Raw genomic sequence first — 22,706 nt, forward strand, 5'->3', positions numbered from 1 at the left:
CACATGAAGAATACCAGCTCCTAGCCAGCCTCCCTCCACATGAAGAATATCAGCTCCTAGCCAGCCTCCCTCCACATGAAGAATACCAGCTCCTAGCCATCTCCTAGCCAGCCTCCCTCCACATGAAGAATACCAGCTCCTAGCCATCTCCTAGCCAGCTCCTAGCCAGCCTCCCTCCACATGAAGAATACCAGCTCCTAGCCATCTCCTAGCCATCTCCTAGCCATCTCCTAGCCATCTCCTAGCCAGCTCCTAGCCAGCCTCCCTCCACATGAAGAATACCAGCTCCTAGCCAGCTCCTAGCCATCTCCTAGCCAGCTCCTAGCCAGCACCTAGCCAGCTCCTAGCCAGCCTCCCTCCACATGAAGAGTACCAGCTCCTAGCCAGCTCCTAGCTAGCTCCTAGCCAGCTCCTAGCCAGCACCTAGCCAGCTCCTAGCCAGCCTCCCTCCACATGAAGAATACCAGCTCCTAGCCAGCTCCTAGCCAGCTCCTAGCCAGCGCCTAGCCAGCTCCTAGCCAGCCTCCCTCCACATGAAGAATACCAACTCCTAGCCATCTCCTAGCCATCTCCTATTCAGCTCCTAGCCAGCACCTAGCCAGCTCCTAGCCAGCCTCCCTCCACATGAAGAGTACCAGCTCCTAGCCAGTTCCTAGCCAGCTCCTAGCCAGCCTCCCTCCACATGAAGAATACCAGCTCCTAGCCATCTCCTAGCCAGCTCCTAGCCAGCTCCTAGCCAGCAACTATCCAGCTCCTAGCCAGCCCCCCTCCATATGAAGAGTACCAGCTCCTAGCCAGCCTCCCTCCACATGCAGAATATCAGCTCCTAGCCAGCCTCCCTCCACGTGAAGAGTACCAGCTCCTAGCCAGCTCCTAGCCAGCTCCTAGCCAGCCTCCCTCCACATGAAGAGTACCAGCTCCTAGCCAGCCTCCCTCCAGATGAAGAGTACCAGCTCCTAGCCAGGTCCTAGCCAGCTCGTAGCCAGCCTCCCTCCTCATGAAGAGTACCAGCTCCTAGCCAGCTCCTAGCCAGCCTCCCTCCAAATGAAGAGTACCAGCTCCTAGCCAGCTCCTAGCCAGCCTCCCTCCACATGAAGAATACCAGCTCCTAGCCAGCCTCCCTCCACATGAAGAGTACCAGCTCCTAGCCAGCTCCTAGCCAGCCTCCCTCCACATGAAGAATACCAGCTCCTAGCCAGCCTCCCTCCACATGAAGAATACCAGCTCCTAGCCAGCCTCCCTCCACATGAAGAATACCAGCTCCTAGCCAGCCTCCCTCCACATGAAGAGTACCAGCTCCTAGCCAGCCTCCCTCCACATGAAGAGTACCAGTTCCTAGCCAGCCTCCCTCCACATGAAGAGTACCAGCTCCTAGCCAGCTCCTAGCCAGCCTCCCTCCTCATAAAGAATACCAGCTCCTAGCCAGCTCCTAGCCAGCTCCTAGCTAGCTCCTAGCTAGCTCCTAGCCAGCTTCCCTCCACATGAATAGTACCAGCTCCTAGCCAGCTCCTAGCTAGCTCCTAGCCAGCTCCTATCTAGCTCCTAGCCAGCTCCTAGCCAGCCTCCCTCCACATGAAGTGTGCCAGCTTCAGGAGTTCCAGGCGTACCTCAGGGCAGTGTCCTCGGCCCCCTTGCTGAAGCTCGCTCTCACAGGGCAGATAGATGTTGTAATCACGTTAGTTGAATTCACTGACAGCAGGTCAGTTTAGATAAGAGTGTCTGCTAAATGACTAAAACATCTCTGCTTCTGGCCCACATACAGGAGGCTCTGGAGCGATCCAGACCACACTTCATCAGTCGCTCTCAGGGCAGACTGAGAGAGATGGAGAGGCGGGCGGAAGAGAGGAGGGAGGAGAGGCGCTCTGACCACCAGCCAGAGGAGACGATGCTGATGCACCATAGAGGACACAGCACCAGAACCAGTCTGAGTGGTACGGTACCACTGACTGTTTCTCTCTCTCTGTCATAGAGGACACAGCACCAGAACCAGTCTGAGTGGTACGGTACCACTGACTCTTTCTCTCTCTCTCTCTCTCTCTCTCTCTCCTCTCTCTCTCTCCTCTCTCTCTCTGTCTCTCTCCCTCTCTGTCTCTCTCCGTCTCCCTCTCTCTCCCTCTCTCTCTCTCTCTCTCTCTCTCTCTCTCTCTCCCTCTCTCTCTCCCTCCCTCTCTCTCTCTCTCTCTCTCTCTCTCTCTCTCTCTCTCTCTCTCTCTCACACACACACCATCTCTTTCACTATGACACCCATTGTTCCCATGCAGCTGCAGTGGGCTGTATGCCACACACATAGTCACAGCTCTCTTCTGTCTGCACAGAACGGGCCCCCTCAGGCTCGTTGTATATCTACATAACATGATACAACGGAAACAAGACATCTACCCACATGTTTGTTCATATTATTCCAGTTATTCTTTGTTCTTCATATACATACATGTCTCTCTATTGATGGGGAGAAAATGATTGGCGTCACAGACATCCCTGACCTTCAGACGTCATGAGTTCGTTTATCTGTCAATGCAGCGTGTCTATCGGATCAGCAGATTTCCCTGCTGAATATCAGCTTTAAAAAGGGGGCAATTTGTATTCGCTAAATCGAATATTTAGACTTTTAAATCGATTATAGATACCCGTGAGCTCGGTTCAACTGTCAAACCCCATCAGAACCTAAAATGTACGTTTAAAAAAAAAAATATTTTCTTTGCAAACAATGTAATTGGAAACAAACACTGTACAGCCTCAAAACATGTTTAAACTATAATGTTGATATCATGGATGGTCAGTCCTTGCATCACAGCTCTGTCTATGAATTTGAGAGAGGTTACATGTCTCAATCCCCACCCCTCAATTGTTTACCAAAACAGTGGAGGGGGTGTACCTTTGTTATGGTTTGAAATGAAGATTGTCCCTTTAATGGAAAAAATAAACCAAAACCCCCCGGTAGTATGCTGATTTCATAGTGCTTACTGCCCCCTGCTGGTCCTAGTGTGAAACTACACCATTGGCTCAGATCAATGATAATGGCATTGAGTTATAAAGGATTATTCACTGGAGAATTGCCCTATTGTCAAAACAAATACACACTTCCTGTATGATAATTAATGCAGGATATGACCTCATTCAAGCAAATCAATGCAAGAAAAACTGTACCTGCCTGCAACAGTGAAAAACATATAACTTCCAGGTGATCGTGAATGTAGTCATCTTGTCTGGCAGGCCGTAGTCATCTTCTCTGGTCGGTAGTAGTCATCTTCTCTGACAGGCAGTAGTCATCTTCTCTGACAGGCAGTAGTCATCTTCTCTGGCAGGCAGTAGTCATCTTCTCTGACAGGCAGTAGTCATCTTCTCTGGCAGGCAGTAGTCATCTTCTCTGACAGGCAGTAGTCATCTTCTCTGACAGGCAGTAGTCATCTTCTCTGACAGGCAGTAGTCATCTTCTCTGACAGGCATCTTCTCTGACAGGCAGTAGTCATCTTCTCTGACAGGCAGTAGTCATCTTCTCTGGCAGGCAGTAGTCATCTTCTCTGGCAGGCAGTAGTCATCTTCTCTGACAGGCAGTAGTCATCTTCTCTGACAGGCAGTAGTCATCTTCTCTGACAGGCAGTAGTCATCTTCTCTGACAGGTAGAAGTCATCTTCTCTGGCAGGCAGTAGTCATCTTCTCTGACAGGCAGTAGTCATCTTCTCTGGCAGGCAGTAGTCATCTTCTCTGACAGGCAGTAGTCATCTTCTCTGACAGGCAGTAGTCATCTTCTCTGACAGGCATCTTCTCTGACAGGTAGAAGTCATCTTCTCGGGCAGGGGTAGTGCTGTGTTTGCACAGTGTTAATTATCTATCTCTCTGAAAAGTCAGTTAATCTCTTCAAGCTCAGGAAGAGTAGGAGTTGTTACTTAACTGTGAATCCTCAATTCTCAACTCAATCAAATCATTGTAAACTGTAAATAAGAATAATAATTGTAAATAAGAATTTGTTCTTAAACTGACTTGCCTAGTTAAAATAAAGGTTAAATAAATAAAAATCTAATTGTATTTGTCACATGCTGTGTAAACAACAGGTGTAGACTAACAGTGAAATGCTGACTGATGGGGTCCTTTCCCAACAATGACACAATGAACAAATACACAATGAGTAACTAACTATAACTTGTCCTAGTCCGTGTAAAACAGCTGTAGATATTTATGAGGATCTGAGGGCCAAATCTTTTCAGCCTCCTGAGGGAGAAGAGGTGTTGTGGTGCTGGTGTGTGTGGACCACGATAGTTCCTTAGTGTTGTGGTGCTGGTGTGTGTGGACCACGATAGTTCCTTAGTGTTGTGGTGCTGGGTTGTGTGGACCACGATAGTTCCTTAGTGTTGTGGTGCTGGTGTGTGTGGACCACGATAGTTCCTTAATGTTGTGGTGCTGGTGTGTGTGGACCACGATAGTTCCTTAATGTTGTGGTGCTGGTGTGTGTGGACCACGATAGTTCCTTAATGTTGTGGTGCTGGTGTGTGTGGACCACGATAGTTCCTTAGTGATGTGGTGCTGGTGTGTGTGGACCACGATAGTTCCTTAGTGTTGTGGTGCTGGTGTGTGTGGACCACAATAATTCCTAAGTGTTGTGGTGCTGGTGTGTGTTAGGACCACGATAGTTCCTTAGTGTTGTGGTGCTGGTGTGTGTGGACCATGATAGTTCCTTAGTGTTGTGGTGCTGGTGTGTGTGGACCATGATAGTTCCTTAATGTTGTGGTGCTGGTGTGTGTGGACCACGATAGTTCCTTAGTGATGTGGTGCTGGTGTGTGTGGACCACGATAGTTCCTTAGTGTTGTGGTGCTGGTGTGTGTGGACCACAATAATTCCTAAGTGTTGTGGTGCTGGTGTGTGTTAGGACCACGATAGTTCCTTAGTGTTGTGGTGCTGGTGTGTGTGGACCACGATAATTCCTAAGTGTTGTGGTGCTGGTGTGTGTGGACCATGATAGTTCCTTAGTGTTGTGGTGCTGGTGTGTGTGGACCACGATAGTTCCTTAGTGATGTGGTGCTGGTGTGTGTGGACCTCGATAGTTCCTTAGTGTTGTGGACCACGATAATTCCTTAGTGTTGTGGACCTCGATAGTTCCTTAGTGTTGTGGAGCACGATTGTTCCTTAGTGTTGTGGACCACGATAATTCCTTAGTGATGTGGACCTCGATAGTTCCTTAGTGTTGTGGACCATGATTGTTCCTTAGTGTTGTGGACCACGATAGTTCCTTAGTGTTGTGGACCATGATAGTTCCTTAGTGTTGTGGTGCTGGTGTGTGTGGACCACGATAGTTCCTTGGTGTTGTGGTGCTGGTGTGTGTGGACCACGATAGTTCCTTAGTGATGTGGTGCTGGTGTGTGTGGACCACGATAGTTCCTTAGTGATGTGGACCACGATAGATCCTTAGTGATGTGGACCACGATAGTTCCTTAGTGATGTGGCCCACGATAGTTCCTTAGTGATGTGGACCACGATAGTTCCTTAGTGATGTGGACCACGATAGATCCTTAGTGATGTGGACCACGATAGTTCCTTCGTGATGTGGACCACGATAGATCCTTAGTGACGTGGACCACGATAGTTCCTTAGTGATGTGGACCACGGTAGTTCCTTAGTGATGTGGACCACGATAGTTCCTTAGTGATGTGGACCACGATAGTTCCTTAGTGATGTGGACCACGATAGTTCCTTAGTGATGTGGACCACGATAGTTCCTTAGTGATGTGGACCACGATAGTTCCTTAGTGATGTGGACACCGAGGAACTTAAAGCTCTCGACCCGCTCCACTACGGCCCCGTCGGTGTGTAAGGGGACGTGCTTAGCCCTCTGTTTCCTGTAGGTGTTTAAGGGGACGTGCTTAGCCCTCTGTTTCCTGTTGTCCACTGTCAACTCCTTTGTCTTGCTGACGTTGAGGGACAGGTTGTTGTCCTGACACCACACTGACCTCCTCCCTATAGGCTGTCTCTGTTAATAAAAAAAAATCATAAAAAAATACAATTTGAAAACATACAAAGACAATCAACATTTAGTACATTAATTTCTACAAACATGAATGACATCCCGCTTTCTCAAACCCACATGTTCCAATTGTATCAGCTCATCCTGCCCATCTCACAGTAATATGTTCCCATCGTATCAGCTCATCCTGCCCATCTCACAGTCATATGTTCCCATTGTATCAGCTCATCCTACCCATCTCACAGTCACATGTTCCCATTGTATCAGCTCATCCTGCCCATCTCACAGTCATATGTTCCCATTGTATCAGCTCATCCTGCCCATCTCACAGTCATATGTTCCCATTGTATCAGCTCATCCTGCCCATCTCACAGTCATATGTTCCCATTGTATCAGCTCATCCTGCCCATCTCACAGTAATATTATCCCATTGTATCAGCTCATCCTGCCCATCTCACAGTCATATGTTCCCATTGTATCAGCTCATCCTGCCCATCTCACAGTCATATGTTCCCATTGTATCAGCTCATCCTGCCCATCTCACAGTAATATTATCCCATTGTATCAGCTCATCCTGCCCATCTCACAGTCATATTATCCCATTGTATCAGCTCATCCTGCCCATCTCACAGTCATATGTTCCCATTGTATCAGCTCATCCTGCCCATCTCACAGTCATATTATCCCATTGTATCAGCTCATCCTGCCCATCTCACAGTCATATTATCCCATTGTATCAGCTCATCCTGCCCATCTCACAGTCATATTTTCTCTCCTTCCTCTTCCTGTCACGCCCTGACCTTGGAGATCATTTTTATGTCTCTATTTTGGGTTTGGTCAGGGCGTGAGTTGGGGTGGGCATTCTATGTTTTGTGTTTCTATGATTTTCTATCTCTATGTTTTGGCCGGGTGTGGTTCTCAATCGGGGACAGCTGTTTATCGTTGTCTCTGATTGGGAACCATACTTAGGTAGCCTTTTTTCCCACCTGTGTTTGTGGGAAGTTGACTTTGTTTTAGGGCACATAGCCTTTGAGCTTCACGGTTTGCTTTGTGTTTATCGTTTAGTCGGCGTCATTTTGATTAATTTAAGAAAATGTACGATCACCACGCTGCACCTTGGTCCTCTCCTTTCATCAGCCGTGACACATGCTTTGGATTTCTCCAGTACCTCTCATATTTTATGGCTTCAAATTGTACTATTTTTGTTTTGTCTTTCTAGCCCACGTAATTTTTTTTCTCAATATTTATGTTAATAATACATTTGATTCATCTTTCCACGTGGACCACTTTATTGGTGAATTCTGGAAAAGGCTATCCAAGGATTGTTGCAGAAGGTTGTGTTTTTTTAGGGAGGGAAATTGGTTCTGGTAGAATCCGTTTAATTTTCTTCTATATTGGTGTAGTGTTCTATATTGGTGTAGTGTTCTATATTGGTGTAGTGTTCTATATTGGTGTAGTGTTCTATATTGGTGTAGTGTTCTATATTGGTGTAGTGTTCTAGTGTTCTATATTGGTGTAGTGTTCTATATTGGTGTAGTGTTCTATATTGGTGTAGTGTTCTATATTGTTGTAGTGTTCTAGTGTTCTATATTGGTGTAGTGTTCTATATTGGTGTAGTGTTCTATATTGGTGTAGTGTTGTAGTGTTCTAGTGTTCTATATTGTTGTAGTGTTCTATATTGGTGTAGTGTTCTATATTGGTGTAGTGTTCTAGTGTTCTATATTGTTGTAGTGTTCTATATTGGTGTAGTGTTCTATATTGGTGTAGTGTTCTATATTGGTGTAGTGTTCTATATTGGTGTAGTGTTCTATATTGGTGTAGTGTTCTAGTGTTCTATATTGGTGTAGTGTTCTATATTGGTGTAGTGTTCTATATTGGTGTAGTGTTCTATATTGTTGTAGTGTTCTAGTGTTCTATATTGGTGTAGTGTTCTATATTGGTGTAGTGTTCTATATTGGTGTAGTGTTGTAGTGTTCTAGTGTTCTATATTGGTGTAGTGTTCTATATTGGTGTAGTGTTCTATATTGGTGTAGTGTTCTATATTGTTGTAGTGTTCTATATTGGTGTAGTGTTCTATATTGGTGTAGTGTTCTATATTGGTGTAGTGTTCTATATTGGTGTAGTGTTCTAGTGTTCTATATTGTTGTAGTGTTCTATATTGGTGTAGTGTTCTATATTGGTGTAGTGTTCTATATTGGTGTAGTGTTCTATATTGGTGTATTGTTCTATATCGGTGTAGTGTTCTATATTGTTGTAGTGTTGTAGTGTTCTATACTGTTCTATATTGTTCTAGTGTTGTAGTGTTCTATACTGTTCTATATTGTTCTAGTGTCGTAGTGTTCTATACTGTTCTAGTGTTCTTAACTATGAAGTTGTTGATGTTCTTAGCTCCGTCCTTTGATAACAGACACATGGAAAGACTCTGGGGATGAACATGTTCATCTTCAATATGTTCCCATTGTTCCTCTTTAATTCATTTAATTATATGTTGCAATTTAAAGTATTGGGTAGCAAGTTGATACAATTCCAAGTCTGGAAGGTTAAAACCACCCTCAGACTGAGGGGTATATCAAACTTTCCATTTGATTCTAGGAGTTTTATCTGCCCATATAAAGTCTGTTAAGGCTGAGTTTACTCTGAATGTCTTCCGGGTTTTATCTGCCCATATAAAGTCTGTTAAGGCTGAGTATACTCTGAATGTCTTCGGGGGGATAATTGGTTTTACCATCAATAAATATAAAAACTTTGGCAGCCATGTCGTTCTAAAGAGGTTTAGTATACCTGCAAGATTTATGGGAAGATTATTCCATTTCATTAAATCTGCTTTCATATTGTTGAGTAATGGAGTAAAGTTATCTTTGTGTATTTGAGTCACGCCTACTCCTGCTCCCTCCCTCCGGCGTTCCACGTCGCCGGTCTACTGACCACCGGTCCTGGCAACCCACATTACTCACACCTGCTCCCCATCGTTAAGGACACCTGCTCCCCATCGTTAAGCCCACCTGCTCCCCATCGTTAAGCACACCTGCTCTCCATCGTTAAGCACACCTGCTCCCCATCGTTAAGCACACCTGCTCTCCATCGTTAAGGACACCTGCCACCCATCGTTAAGCACACCTGCCACCCATCGTTAAGCACACCTGCTCTCCATCGTTAAGGACACCTGCTCCCCATCGTTAAGCACACCTGCTCCCCATCGTTAAGCACACCTGCTCCCCATCGTTAAGCACACCTGCTCCCCATCGTTAAGCACACCTGCTCCCCATCGTTAAGCACACCTGCTCTCCATCGTTAACCACACCTACTCCCCATCGTTAAGCACACCTGCTCCCCATCGTTAAGCACACCTGCTCTCCATCGTTAAGCACACCTGCTCCCCATCGTTAAGCACACCTGTTCCCCATCGTTAAGCACGCCTGCTCCCCATCGTTAACCACACCTGCTCCCCATCGTTAAGGACACCTGCTCTCCATCGTTAAGGACACCTGCTCCCCATCGTTAAGCACACCTGCTCCCCATCGTTAAGCACACCTGCTCCCCATCGTTAAGCACACCTGCTCCCCATCGTTAAGCACACCTGCTCCCCATCGTTAAGCACACCTGCTCACCATCGTTAAGCACACCTGCTCCCCATCGTTAAGCACACCTGCTCCCCATCGTTAAGCACACCTGCTCCCCATCGTTAAGCACACCTGCCACCCATCGTTAAGCACACCTGCTCCCTGTCGTTAAGCACACCTGCTCCCCATTGTTAAGCACACCTGCTCCCCATCGTTAAGCACACCTGCCACCCATCGTTAAGCACACCTGCTCCCCATCGTTAAGCACACCTGCTCCCCATCGTTAAGCACACCTGCTCCCCATCGTTAAGCACACCTGCTCCCCATCGTTAAACACACCTGCTCCCCATCGTTAAGCACACCTGCTCCCCATCGTTAAGCACACCTGCCACCCATCGTTAAGCACACCTGGTCCCCATCGTTAAGCACACCTGCCACCCATCGTTAAGCACACCTGCCACCCATCGTTAAACACACCTGCTCCCCATCGTTAAGCACACCTGCTCCCCATCGTTAAGCACACCTGCCACCCATCGTTAAGCACACCTGCTCCCCATCGTTAAGCACACCTGCTCCCCATCGTTAAGCACACCTGCCACCCATCGTTAAGCACACCTGCTCCCCGTCGTTAAGCACACCTGCTCCCCATCGTTAAGCACACCTGCCACCCATCGTTTAGCACACCTGCCACCCATCGTTTAGCACACCTGCTCCCCATCGTTAAGCACACCTGCTCCCCATCGTTAAGCACACCTGCTCCCCATCGTTGAGCACACCTGCCCCCCCATCGTTAAGCACACCTGCTCCCCGTCGTTAAGCACACCTGCTCCCCATCGTTAAGCACACCTGCTCCCCATCGTTAAGCACACCTGCTCCCCATCGTTAAGCACACCTGCCACCCATCGTTAAGCACACCTGCTCCCCGTCGTTAAGCACACCTGCTCCCCATCGTTAAGCACACCTGCCACCCATCGTTTAGCACACCTGCCACCCATCGTTTAGCACACCTGCTCCCCATCGTTAAGCACACCTGCTCCCCATCGTTGAGCACACCTGCTCTCCATCGTTAAGCACACCTGCCACCCATCGTTTAGCACACCTGCCACCAATCGTTTAGCACACCTGCTCCCCATCGTTAAGTACACCTGCTCCCCATCGTTAAGCACACCTGCTCCCCATCGTTACGCACACCTACTCCCCATCGTTAAGCACACCTGCTCCCCATCGTTGAGCACACCTGCTCTCCATCGTTAAGCACACCTGCTCCCCATCGTTAAGCACACCTGTTCCCCATCGTTAAGCACACCTGCTCCCCATTGTTAAGCACACCTGCCCCCCATCGTTAAGCACACCTGCCCCCCATCGTTAAGCACACCTGCCACCCATCGTTAAGCACACCTGGTCCCCATCGTTAAGCACACCTGCTCCCCATCGTTAAGCACACCTGTCACCCCATCGTTACGCACACCTACTCCCCATCGTTAAGCACACCTGCCCCCCATCGTTAAGCACACCTGCCACCCATCGTTAAGCACACCTGCTCCCCATCGTTAAGCACACCTGTCACCCATCGTTAAGCACACCTGCCTCCCATCGTTAAGCACACCTGCCACCCATCGTTAAGCACACCTGCCCCCCCATCGTTAAGCACACCTGCCCCTATCGTTAAGCACACCTGCTCCCCTGGAACTCATCACCACCCTGATTACTTTCCCTTCATATAGCTCTCTGTAGCCTCAGTCATCAGGAAGTATTGATTTTGAGTTACGTTCAGCACGCTGCTCCTGTTTTGGATTTTCTTTATGTTTATTATTAAACTCAGCTTGTGCTTCCAGATTCCCTGCGTAACTTACAAACGATTGCTGCAGATCATGAGTTATTGTTTTTCAATTATTTTAGTATTCTGAAAATATGAGTTTTGTTATTTTATTGTTGCAATTTATTAAACGTATGGGTCGGTGATCAGGCCTATCTGTGGCTACACAGTTGTGGGAGTACAGGATGGGACTAAGCACGCACCCCTGAGGGGCCCCCGTGTTGAGGGTCAGCATGGTGGATGTGTTGCCTACCCTCACTGCCTCGGAGTGGCCCGTCAGGAAGTCCAGGATCCAGTTGCACAGGTTACCTTGGTGTTCTTGGGCACATGGAGTAGGGTGGTCTGCCTTATGTTGGGTGGTCTGCCTCATGTAGGCATTACAGACTGGGTCAGGGAGATGTTGAAAATGGCAGTGAAGACACTTGCCAGCTGGTCAGTGCACGCTCTGAGTACCCGCCCTGGTAATCTGTCTGGCCCTGTGGCCTTGTGAATGTTAACCTGTTTAAAGGTCTTACTCCCATCGGCTATGGAGAGCGTGATCACACAGTTGATCCTGAACTGCTGGTGCTCTTATGCATGGTTCAGCGTTTCTCGCCTAGAAGTGAGCATAGAAGGTATTTAGTTCATCTGGTAGGCTCGCGTCACTGGGCAGCTTGTGGCTAGGTTTCCTTTTGTAATCCGTGATATTTTGCCAGCCCTGCCTCATCCGACTAGTGCCAGAGCTGGCGTAGTAGGATTCCATCCTGATCCTGTGTTGACGATTTGCCTGTTTGATGGCTCGTCGGAGGTCGTAGTGGGATTTCTTAGTGGCCGCTCCTTGAAAGCAGCAGGTTTTTAGCTCAGTGCAGATGTTACCTGTAATCCATGACTTTTGGTTGGGATATGTTGTTAGATACTACTGATACTACTGAATCGTAGAACATATTCCAGTCTGTGTTAGTGAAACATTCCTGTGGTTTAGCATCACGCTTCATCTAAGTACTTCATATTGAGTGCGTCACTGGTACTTCCTGTTTCAGTTTTTGCTTGTAAGCAGGAATCAGGAGGATGGAGTTGTGGTCTGATTTGCCTTGTATGTGTCTCTGTGTGTGGAGAAGAGGTGATCTAGAGTTTTGTCTGTGTGGAGTAGAGGTGATCTAGAGTTTTAGATGTGTCTGTGTGTGTGGAGTAGAGGTGATCTAGAGTTTTGTCTGTGTGGAGTAGAGGTGATCTAGAGTTTTGTCTATGTGTGGAGTAGAGGTGATCTAGAGTTTTGTCTGTGTGGAGTAGAGGTGATCTAGAGTTTTGTTTATGTGGAGTAGAGGTGATCTAGAGTTTTGTCTATGTGTGGAGTAGAGGTGATCTAGAGTTTTGTCTATGTGTGGAGTAGAGGTGATCTCGAGTTTTGTCTGTGTGGAGTAGAGGTGATCTAGAGTTTTGTCTATGTGGAGTAGAGGTGATCTAGAGTTTTGTCTGTGTGGAGTAGAGGTGATCTAGAGTTTTGTCTATGTGGAGTAGAGGTGATCTAGAGTTTTGTCTATGTGTGGAGTAGAGGTGATCTAGAGTTTTGTCTATGTGTGGAGTAGAGGTGATCTCGAGTTTTGTCTATGTGTGGAGTAGAGGTGATCTAGAGTTTTGTCTGTGTGGAGTATTGTCTGGTTGACAGGTGGTAAAGATGAGGTAAACCGGATTCCAGTTTCCCCACCTCTGGATGTACGTTTTCCTCTTGTCTTATCCCTCTACCGATCATTGTGGTGGGGAATAAAACGATTGGAAAACTCTCTAACTCAGAAATTGAAATTTCTCACAAACTGTTGTTAATAATCAGTATTGTGTGTGTGTGTTTCCAGATAACCTTTTCCGACCCAGAGATAGAGCCATTACAGGGAAGGAGATGCACCTCAGAACCAGGCAGTGAGTTCCTCCATCTCAATCTCTCATTCTGGCATCTCTCTCGCTCTCTCTCTCTCCGAGTCCTGACCACGGAGGTGGAAGCCTGTATAACTAACATCTCTGTTCAAAATGGCTTTTATTTTCTCTTCTGGCTTCCTTCTAACAGTGTTTTTGCTCTGTCGGATTAACTTCTTGGTTCCATCCCCACATTGTATTAGGCCGATTGATACAACCCATATTTATGCTTATTTATTTTATCTTGTGTCCTTTCCCATTTGTACATTGTTAAAACACTGTATATATATAATATGACATTTGTAATGTCTTTATTGTTTTGAAACTTCTGTATGTGTAATGTTTACTGTTAATTTTTATTGTTTATTTCACTTTATATATTCACTTTATATATTATCTACCTCACTTGCTTTGGCAATGTTAACACATGTTTCCCATGCCAATTAAGCCCTTGAATTGAATTGAATTGTTGTTGAATCAAGAGATATCATGTCTCAATTCAGTGATCCAGTGGGTGTAATGGGTGTAGCTGACCATGTCTCTATAGGACTGGTCTAGGTTAATGGAGTCTTCTTCGTAGGTGACCAGGTCTCTGCAGGGCTGGTGTAGGTTAATGGAGTCTTCTTCGTAGGTGACCAGGTCTCTGCAGGGCTGGTGTAGGTTAATGGAGTCTTCTTCGTAGGTGACCAGGTCTCTGCAGGGCTGGTGTAGGTTAAGGGAGTCTTCTTCGTAGGTGACCAGGTCTCTACAGGGCTGGTCAAGGTTAATGGAGTCCTCTTCGTAGGTGACCAGGTCTCTACAGGGCTGGTCTAGGTTAATGGAGTCTTCTTCGTAGGTGAAAAAGTCTCTACAGGGCTGGTCTAGGTTAATGGAGTCTTCTTCATAGGTGACCAGGTCTCTATAGGGCTGGTCTAGGTTAATGGAGTCTTCTTCGTCGGTGACCAGGTCTCCACAGGGCTGGTCTAGGTTAATGGAGTCTTCTTCGTAGTTGACCAGGTCTCCACAGGGCTGTTCTAGGTTAATGGAGTCTTCTTCGTAGGTGACCAGGTCTCTACAGGGCTGGTCTAGGTTAATGGAGTCATCTTCGTAGCTGACCAGGTCTCTACAGGGCTGGTGTAGGTTAATGGAGTCTTCTTCGTAGGTGACCAGGTCTCCACAGGGCTGGTCTAGGTTAATGGAGTCTTCTTCATAGGTGACCAGGTCTCTACAGGGCTGGTCTAGGTTAATGGAGTCTTCTTCGTAGGTGACCAGGTCTCTACAGGGCTGGTGTAGGTTAATGGAGTCTTCTTTGTAGTTGACCAGGTCTCTACAGGGCTGGTGTAGGTTAATGGAGTCTTCTTCATAGGTGACCAGGTCTCTACAGGGCTGGTGTAGGTTAATGGAGTCTTCTTTGTAGTTGACCAGGTCTCTACAGGGCTGATCTAGGTTAATGGAGTCTTCTTCATTGGTGATCAGGTCCTCACAGGGCTGGTCTAGGTTAATGGAGTCTTCTTCATAGGTGACCAGGTCTTTATAGGTCTGGTCTAGTTTAATGGAATGAGTCTTAATTCAATCAGAAACAAGCACTGTCTGGAATGCAGAGTGCCAAATAATATTTCAGTTCAGTCAATTTAAGAAAGTACTGAAATTCCAGTCTGTTTACTTTCTGAATTGATTGAATTGAACGTGGAATTGATCCCAACCCTACTGGGATGATGGCCCCCTTATAAAGGACCCTGGGTATTAAACCAGAATATTCTGCCACACTGGATACTGTATGTGGGATTGTGACGACTCCTTATTGACAGGAACTATAAAAATCTGCCGGAGGTGAGGAGGAAACAGGAGGAAGAGAAGAGGAGGGAGGACTGCCTGACTAACAGGCTGAGAGCAGATCTCTTCAAAAAGGTCAGAATGGCTGGAGATACGGAATGTCTCTCTCTGTTAATTGATTGGTTGCTGCAGTAACTGTTTACTATTGTTGGTTATGCTGGTGAATGTATAGTAATACTTATACAGTAGGGATTATGGTGATACAGTAGGGATTATAGTGATACGGTAGGGATTATAGTGATACGGTAGGGATTATAGTGATACAGTAGGGATTATAGTGATACAGTAGGGATTATAGTGATATAGTAGGGATTATAGTGATACAGTAGGGATTATAGTGATACGGTAGGGATTATAGTGATACGGTAGGGATTATAGTGATACAGTAGGGATTATAGTGATACAGTAGGGATTATAGTGATATAGTAGGGATTATAGTGATACAGTAGAGATTATAGTGATATTGCAGGGATTACAGTGATAAAGTAGGAATTATAGTGATACAGTAGGGATTATAGTGATATAATAGGGATTATAGTGATATAGTAGGGATTATAGTGATATAGCAGGGATTACAGTGATAAAGTAGGAATTATAGTGATACAGTAGGGATTATAGTGATATAGTAGGGATTATAGTGATATTGCAGGGATTACAGTGATATAGTAGGGATTATAGTGATATAGCAGGGATTACAGTGATAAAGTAGGAATTATAGTGATACAGTAGGGATTATAGTGATATAATAGGGATTATAGTGATAAAGGAGGGATTATAGTGATTTAGTAGGGATTATAGTGATATAGTAGGGATTATAGTGATATAGTAGGGATTATAGTGATACTGTAGGGATTATAGTGATACTGTAGGGATTATAGTGATATAGTAGGGATTATAGTGGTACAGTAGGGATTTTAGTGGTACAGTAGGGATTATGGTGCTATAGTAGGGATTATAGTGCTATAGTAGGGATTATAGATATATAGTAGGGATTACAGTGGTACAGTAGGGATTATAGTGCTATAGTAGGGATTATAGTGGTACAGTAGGGATTATAGTGCTATAGTAGGGATTATGGTGCTATAGTAGGGATTATAGTGCTATAGTAGGGATTATAGATATATAGTAGGGATTATAGTGCTATAGTAGGGATTATAGATATATAGTAGGGATTATAGTGCTATAGTAGGGATTATAGATGTATAGTAGGGATTATAGTGCTATAGTAGGGATTATAGATATATAGTAGGGATTATAGTGCTATAGTAGGGATTATAGATATATAGTAGGGATTATAGTGGTACAGTAGGGATTATAGATATATAGTAGGGATTATAGTGGTACAGTAGGGATTATAGTGCTATAGTAGGGATTATGGTGCTATAGTAGGGGTTATAGATATATAGTAGGGATTATAGTGGTACAGTAGGGATTATAGTGATATAGTAGGGATTATAGTGATATAGTAGGGATTATAGTGGTACAGTAGGGATTATAGTGGTACAGTAGGGATTATAGTGATATAGTAGGGATTATAGTAATATACTTCATTAACATAGTAATAACAGCCCATTAATGAGTCTATGAGCCATAAAAACAATAAACTGAACTACATTAACAGCCCATTAATGAGTCTATGAGCCATAAAGACAATGAACTAGTTTAACACACCAGCTCCACCTCTGTCCTACACGCTCCATTACCTTGCAAAAGGCCACAGCGTTTCCATTAATGTCTTACAGGAAAGGCCTGAAGCTGCTGTAAAGGTATCGTCCTCTACAGCTAAATTACTGTTAGAAGGTAATGGCCTCGCGTTGCCGGGAGCGATGCGTAGGTTGATTGGACATTTCTGTATTGTCGTTTGGGTTCAAGCTCACTGTGATTAAAACCAGAACTGTAAAGCATGGGACAGAGGAGGCTAACGTTTGATGTGTATTTTTATTTATTTGGAAGATTTGTTGTTGTAAAAGTAATAGGTATGATTAGGCCTGGGAAGCCTAGGACTGGTTAGGATTAGGCCTGGGAAGCCTAGGACTGGTTAGGATTAGGCCTGGGAAGCCTAGGACTGGTTAGGATTAGGCCTGGGAAGCCTAGGACTGGTTAGGATTAGGCCTGGGAAGCCTAGGACTGGTTAGGATTAGGCCTGGGAAGCCTATGACTGGTTAGGATTAGGCCTGGGAAGCATTGAACTGGAACCCTTGCATCAGAGATGATTAATTCTCAGGTTTGCATCAATTTTTTTCCTGACTAGTAAACAGATTATGTATTTCCTTTTGTCAAGGGACATATTCATATAATTGGTTATCGTAGGACTAGAGATGCAGATATTTAAACTGAACAAAATGACCACCATCTCCTGTCCCTCGGGTCTCGTGTCCTACCATGTTTTCTCAACTAAAAAAACACTGCTTGTCCCCAAGTTGAGCACACAACGTCACGTGCTGCCTGCTGTGGCCACTAGAGGGCCCTGTTGACATATATTTACACTTGAATCACTCCTTTTTAATCACAAGACGAGGAAATCAAATGACACGTGTCGGGATGATTTGTTTTTAACACACACGTCAATGCAGACATCAAAGTCACAAGTCCAATGAGTCTGAAGCTGAAAGTCTCAAGCACATTGGTTGTATTGTTTTTACTGTTGTCTACTGGTGAGAGTGAGGGGAGCAACTCTTAGCGTGTTGTGAGGGGAGCAACTCTTAGCGTGTTTTGAATCCTCTTGCAAAGACCCACCGAAGCGTTACATTTTCCATCTCTATGTTTTGTTGCTGCTGTTTCTGTTCGCTAGGCTGTTTATGCATGGTTATTCATGATATTTCCCTTTAGAAATGCCTCTGTCTCTGGGTGCAGGGCCACTGGGTCCTCTCTCTCTCTGTCTGGTTACGGCTGTCAATGAACAGACTCATTGTTCTCTCTCGGTGTATGAGCCCAGTGTCCACAGGCAAATATAAAGGCCTTCAAAGAGAGAGAAAGAGAGAGAGAGAGGTACACAGTCGCAATCACACCGCAAAGCCATCGTACAGCTGATGGCTGGCAGAGAGACAGACAGGCAAACAGACAGGCAGCCAGGCAGACAGACAGACAGACAGACAGAGCCCACAGACAGGCAGACAGACAGACAGACAGAGCCCACAGACAGGCAGACAGAGCCCACAGACAGGCAGGCAGACAGACAGACAGACAGACAGACAGACAGGCAGACAGGCAGGCAGGCAGGCAGGCAGACAGAGCCCACAGACAGGCAGACAGACAGGCAGACAGACAGGCAGACAGAGCCCACAGACAGACAGACAGGCAGGCAGGCAGGCAGGCAGGCAGACAGACATAGCCCACAGACAGACAGACATAGCCCACAGACAGACAGACAGACATAGCCCACAGACAGACAGACAGACCCAGTCTTATCCACCTCCACCTCCACTCTCCTGCAGCCTGAGAAAGCCCAGGAAACCAGGAAACCAGGCCACAGCCTCAGTCTCCTCTGCTTCAATAGATACGCGACTAGACAACCTGAATGTGGTACCAAAAACAGGCCGTTGACTGTGGGCACGGTGGCCTGGATGTCTGGATGGGTACAAAGGCTATTGATTCCCATCTGAAGCAGAGAGATAGTGGGCAGTTGAGTTCTCTTGACTTTAGTTGTTTAGTCTTCGTTGGGCTTTGGATGGTTCTGGAGGGAGTCTCACAGGGAGAATATGACCGTGATCTATAGCATATCCCTCAGTAATAGATGCTCAGTGTGTGATGTGTGCTCTCTCTCTCTCTCTTTCCTCTTTACAGAAACTGTTAGGACAGATCCTTCAAAGGGCTAGACACTGAGTGAAGCCAAGGATGAATGGTCCGAACGTACGTGATCTCCCCCCCTCCTTCCAGCATACTGCCCTACTTTGAGAGACCCAACAACCATCAAGACGGACTGACGATTATCCCAACGACAGCTTTAATACACATCATAAATAAGCAACATCATAATTTTTTTTTTTTAAAGATAAACAAATTTTAAACAATTTGTAGTGAAAATGGGTGTCATTAGAAATGAAACAAAACGATGTATGTTATAATGTTCCACCGTTTTAATGATAACGTCTTTCCTCATCATAATACTGCTGTTTATGATCCAAAAACCCTGTTTGGTTCACAGAAGCACTCTGGCCATGTGTTTTACTGCTCCTGAGCCAATCGAATCGAATCCTACTGAGAGCTCCAATGAATGTCCGTCTGCTTGACCAGAATCTTTCTGAGGGTGTGTAGAAAAATGTGTAGAATACCGGTTTAGTTGTGGGATTACAATGTAACGAATGTTGTTGTTCTATGTTATCTATGCTATCTATGCTATCTATGTTATCTATGCATATGGCCTGTGTACTGTATTGTTGGCTCCACTAAATGTTGTTCTTCTATGTTATCGATGTTATCTATGCATCCTGCTTGTTTATATTATTCGTATTGATTTAGCTAGGCAGGTAAATCAAATCAAATGTATTTATATAGCCCTTCGTACATCAGCTGATATCTCAAAGTGCTGTACAGAAACCCAGCCTAAAACCCCAAACAGCAAGCAATGCAGGTGTAGAAGCACGGTGGCTAGGAAAAACTCCCTAGAAAGGCCAAAACCTAGGAAGAAACCTAGAGAGGAACCAGGCTATGAGGGGTGGCCCAAACAGCAAGCAATGCAGGTGTAGAAGCACGGAGAAGTCAATAAGAGTCAGCACTTCTCTTTGGCCTCCTTCTGATACCGTTTCCCCCGTTTCCCCCGTTTCCCCCGTTTCCCCCGTGTTTGGGTCGTGTTTGGGTCGTGTTTGGGCCGTGTTTTCCTCGTGTTTTCCTCATGTTTGGGTTGTGCTCACTAGGGCAACACTGTAGCAGCTTGAAAACGCTGTGCAATGGAAAACAAATGAGCTTTTCTTATTGGACAATTTCAACAAATTGAACAAGACCCTGCTTTCACCCTGCTTTCACCCTGCTTTCACCTTGCTGTCACCTTGCTGTCACCTTGTTGTCACCTTGTTGTCACCTTGTTGTCACCCTGCTGTCACCTTGCTGTCACCTTGCTGTCACCCTGCTGTCACCTTACTGTCACCCTGCTGTCACCCTGCTGTCACCCTGCTGTCACCCTGCTGTCTCCTTGCTGTCACCTTGTTGTCACCCTGCTGTCACCCTGCTGTCTCCTTGCTGTCTCCTTGCTGTCACCTTGCTGTCACCTTGCTGTCACCTTGCTGTCTCCTTGCTGTCACCTTGCTGTTACCCTGCTGTCACCTTGTTGTCACCTTGTTGTCACATTGCTGTCACCCTGCTGTCACCTTGCTGTCACCCTGCTGTCACCCTGCTGTCACCTTGCTGTTACCCTGCTGTCACCTTGTTGTCACCCTGCTGTCACCTTGCTGTCACCCTGCTGTCACCTTGCTGTCACCCTGCTGTCACCTTGCTGTCTCCTTGCTGTCACCCTTCTGTCTCCTTGCTGTCACCTTGTTGCCACCCTGCTGTCACCCTGCTGTCTCCTTGCTGTCACCTTGTTGTCACACTGCTGTCACCTTGCTGTCACCCTGCTGTCACAAGGAAGCTTTGAAATCCTCTTCAGTCCCTTTCACAGAATCTCATGTGGTCTGAGATCCTCTATCTAGGGTGGTTTCTGTGGTCTAGGGTGGCTTCTGTGGTCTAGGGTGGTTTCTGTGGTCTAGGGTGGTTCCTGTGGTTTGGAGGTCTAGGGTGGTTTCTGTGGTCTAGGGTGGTTTCTGTGGTCTAGGGTGGTTTCTGTGGTCTAGGGTGGTTTCTGTGGTCTAGGGTGGTTTCTGTGGTCTAGGGTGGTTTCTGTGGTCTAGGGTGGTTTCTGTGGTTTCTGTGGTCTAGGGTGGTTTCTGTGGTCTAGGGTGGTTTCTGTGGTCTAGGGCGGTTTCTGTGGTGTAGGGCGGTTTCTGTGGTGTAGGGCGGTTTCTATGGTCTAGGGTGGTTTCTGTGGACCCTGCCATCATTCAGAGTTTCAATCAGAACATGATCTAGAGACTGAATCTGGAGACTGAATCTGGAGACTGAATCTGGAGACTGAATCTGGAGACTGAATCTAGAGACTGAATCTAGAGACTGAATCTAGAGACTGAATCTAGAGACTGAATCTAGAGACTGAATCTAGAGACTGAATCTAGAGACTGAATCTAGAGACTGAATCTAGAGACTGAATCTAGAGACTGAATCTAGAGACTGAATCTAGAGACTGAATCTGCGTAGACTGAATCTGCGTAGACTGAATCTGCGTAGACTGAATCTGCGTAGACTGAATCTGCGTAGACTGAATCTGCGTAGACTGAATCTGCGTAGACTGAATCTGCGTAGACTGAATCTGCGTAGACTGAATCTAGAGACTGAATCTGCGTAGACTGAATCTGCATAGACTTGGACCTGGAGACTGGACCTAGTGACTGCCACCTACTGGCTTACTGTCTACGTGTGTATCTACATGCCTGACTTGTTGTGTGTTTGGGTGACTAATGACTGTTTCATGTAAATATTGAATATATACATCACACTCCTCTTATCCTGTTTAGTCCAATGGTTTTAGATTATACAAGTCGATCAATGACCATGTGGTTTATATACATCACACTCCTCTTCACCTGTTTAGTCCAATGGTTTTAGATTATACAAGTCAATCAATGACCATGTGGTTTATATACATCACACTCCTCTTCACCTGTTTAGTCCAATGGTTTTAGATTATACAAGTCAATCAATGACCATGTGGTTTATATACATCACACTCCTCTTATCCTGTTTAGTCCAATGGTTTTAGATTATACAAGTCAATCAATGACCATGTGGTTTCTGGGTGATGTCCTCTTATAGATACAGGTCTCTACCTAGCCATAGGGTCAAGAGTAGTGCACTATGTAGGGAATAGGGTGCTGGTCAATAGTAGTGCACTATGTAGGGAATAGGGTGGGACCTGGTCAATAGTAGTGCACTATATAGGAAATAGGGTGCTGGTCAATAGTAGTGCACTATATAGGGAATAGGGTGCCATTTGGGACATGCCCTTGGTTTTCAGCTGATTCTCCATTGATCTGAATAGGTTCTGTTCTGTCTTCCGGTCCAAACTCATTGTAGAACATGTTGTTTTTCTGTTGGGAATAATATCTCTCTTGTGAGATGTTTTCTTATTTGTTGTGGTTGTTGTTGTTGTTGTTGTTGTTATTATTGTTGTGGTTGTGGTTGTGGTTGTGGTTGTGGTTGTTGTTGTGGTTGTTGTTGTTGTTGTGGTTGTTGTTGTTGTTGTGGTTGTTGTTGTTGTTGTTGTTGTTGTTGTTGTTGTTGTTGTTGTTGTTGTTGTTGTTGTTGTTGTTGTTGTTGGTTGTGGTTGTTGTTGTTGTTGTTGTTGTTAGTTGTTGTTGTGGTTGTTGTTGTTGTTGTCCCACATAATATTTCTGGGATATAATACATTTTCTCTAGTATTTCTCAGACCTAGAACTGTAGGCTATGTTTTTCACATTGTATCACGGCACTCTCTCACACAGACACAACCAGGGCCTCTGAATGAACACTAGTGGACATGGTGAAATAGATAGAGCTGGACCACAGTTAGTTAAAATGGCTAATTAAAAGCGCATTGCTAATATGCTGATTTGCTTGTAGTGTAATGATGTAGGTGAGCTCATCAAATTCATTATAGTAATGTATTGT

The 22,706-nt window shown here is 45.7% G+C and overlaps 1 protein-coding gene across 2 annotated transcripts in view; it reads left to right on the forward strand.

The window, feature by feature from the left end:
- The window catches only part of LOC149972644 (uncharacterized), a 61,245-nt gene extending 39,690 nt beyond the window's left edge, over positions 1 to 21,555 (forward strand). The window contains exons 7-10 of one of the 2 annotated variants that reach the window (XR_016491183.1): positions 1,763 to 1,998; positions 13,163 to 13,226; positions 15,008 to 15,107; positions 18,816 to 19,458. Coding sequence is in view for 1 of the 2 variants with exons in the window: in XM_090217801.1 (XP_090073927.1) it covers positions 1,763 to 1,931; positions 13,163 to 13,226; positions 15,008 to 15,107; positions 18,816 to 18,854 (372 nt within the window). In the remaining variant the exon portion in view is untranslated. Of the gene's footprint in view, positions 1 to 1,762; positions 1,999 to 13,162; positions 13,227 to 15,007; positions 15,108 to 18,815 lie in introns of both variants that reach the window. The other variant, XM_090217801.1, reaches the window with a different exon arrangement.
- The last annotated feature ends 1,151 nt before the right edge of the window (positions 21,556 to 22,706 follow it).

Source organism: Oncorhynchus mykiss, chromosome 23 (assembly GCF_057628025.1).
Source record: "Oncorhynchus mykiss isolate SJ-2025 chromosome 23, ASM5762802v1, whole genome shotgun sequence".
NCBI classification, from domain to species: Eukaryota; Metazoa; Chordata; class Actinopteri; order Salmoniformes; family Salmonidae; genus Oncorhynchus; species Oncorhynchus mykiss.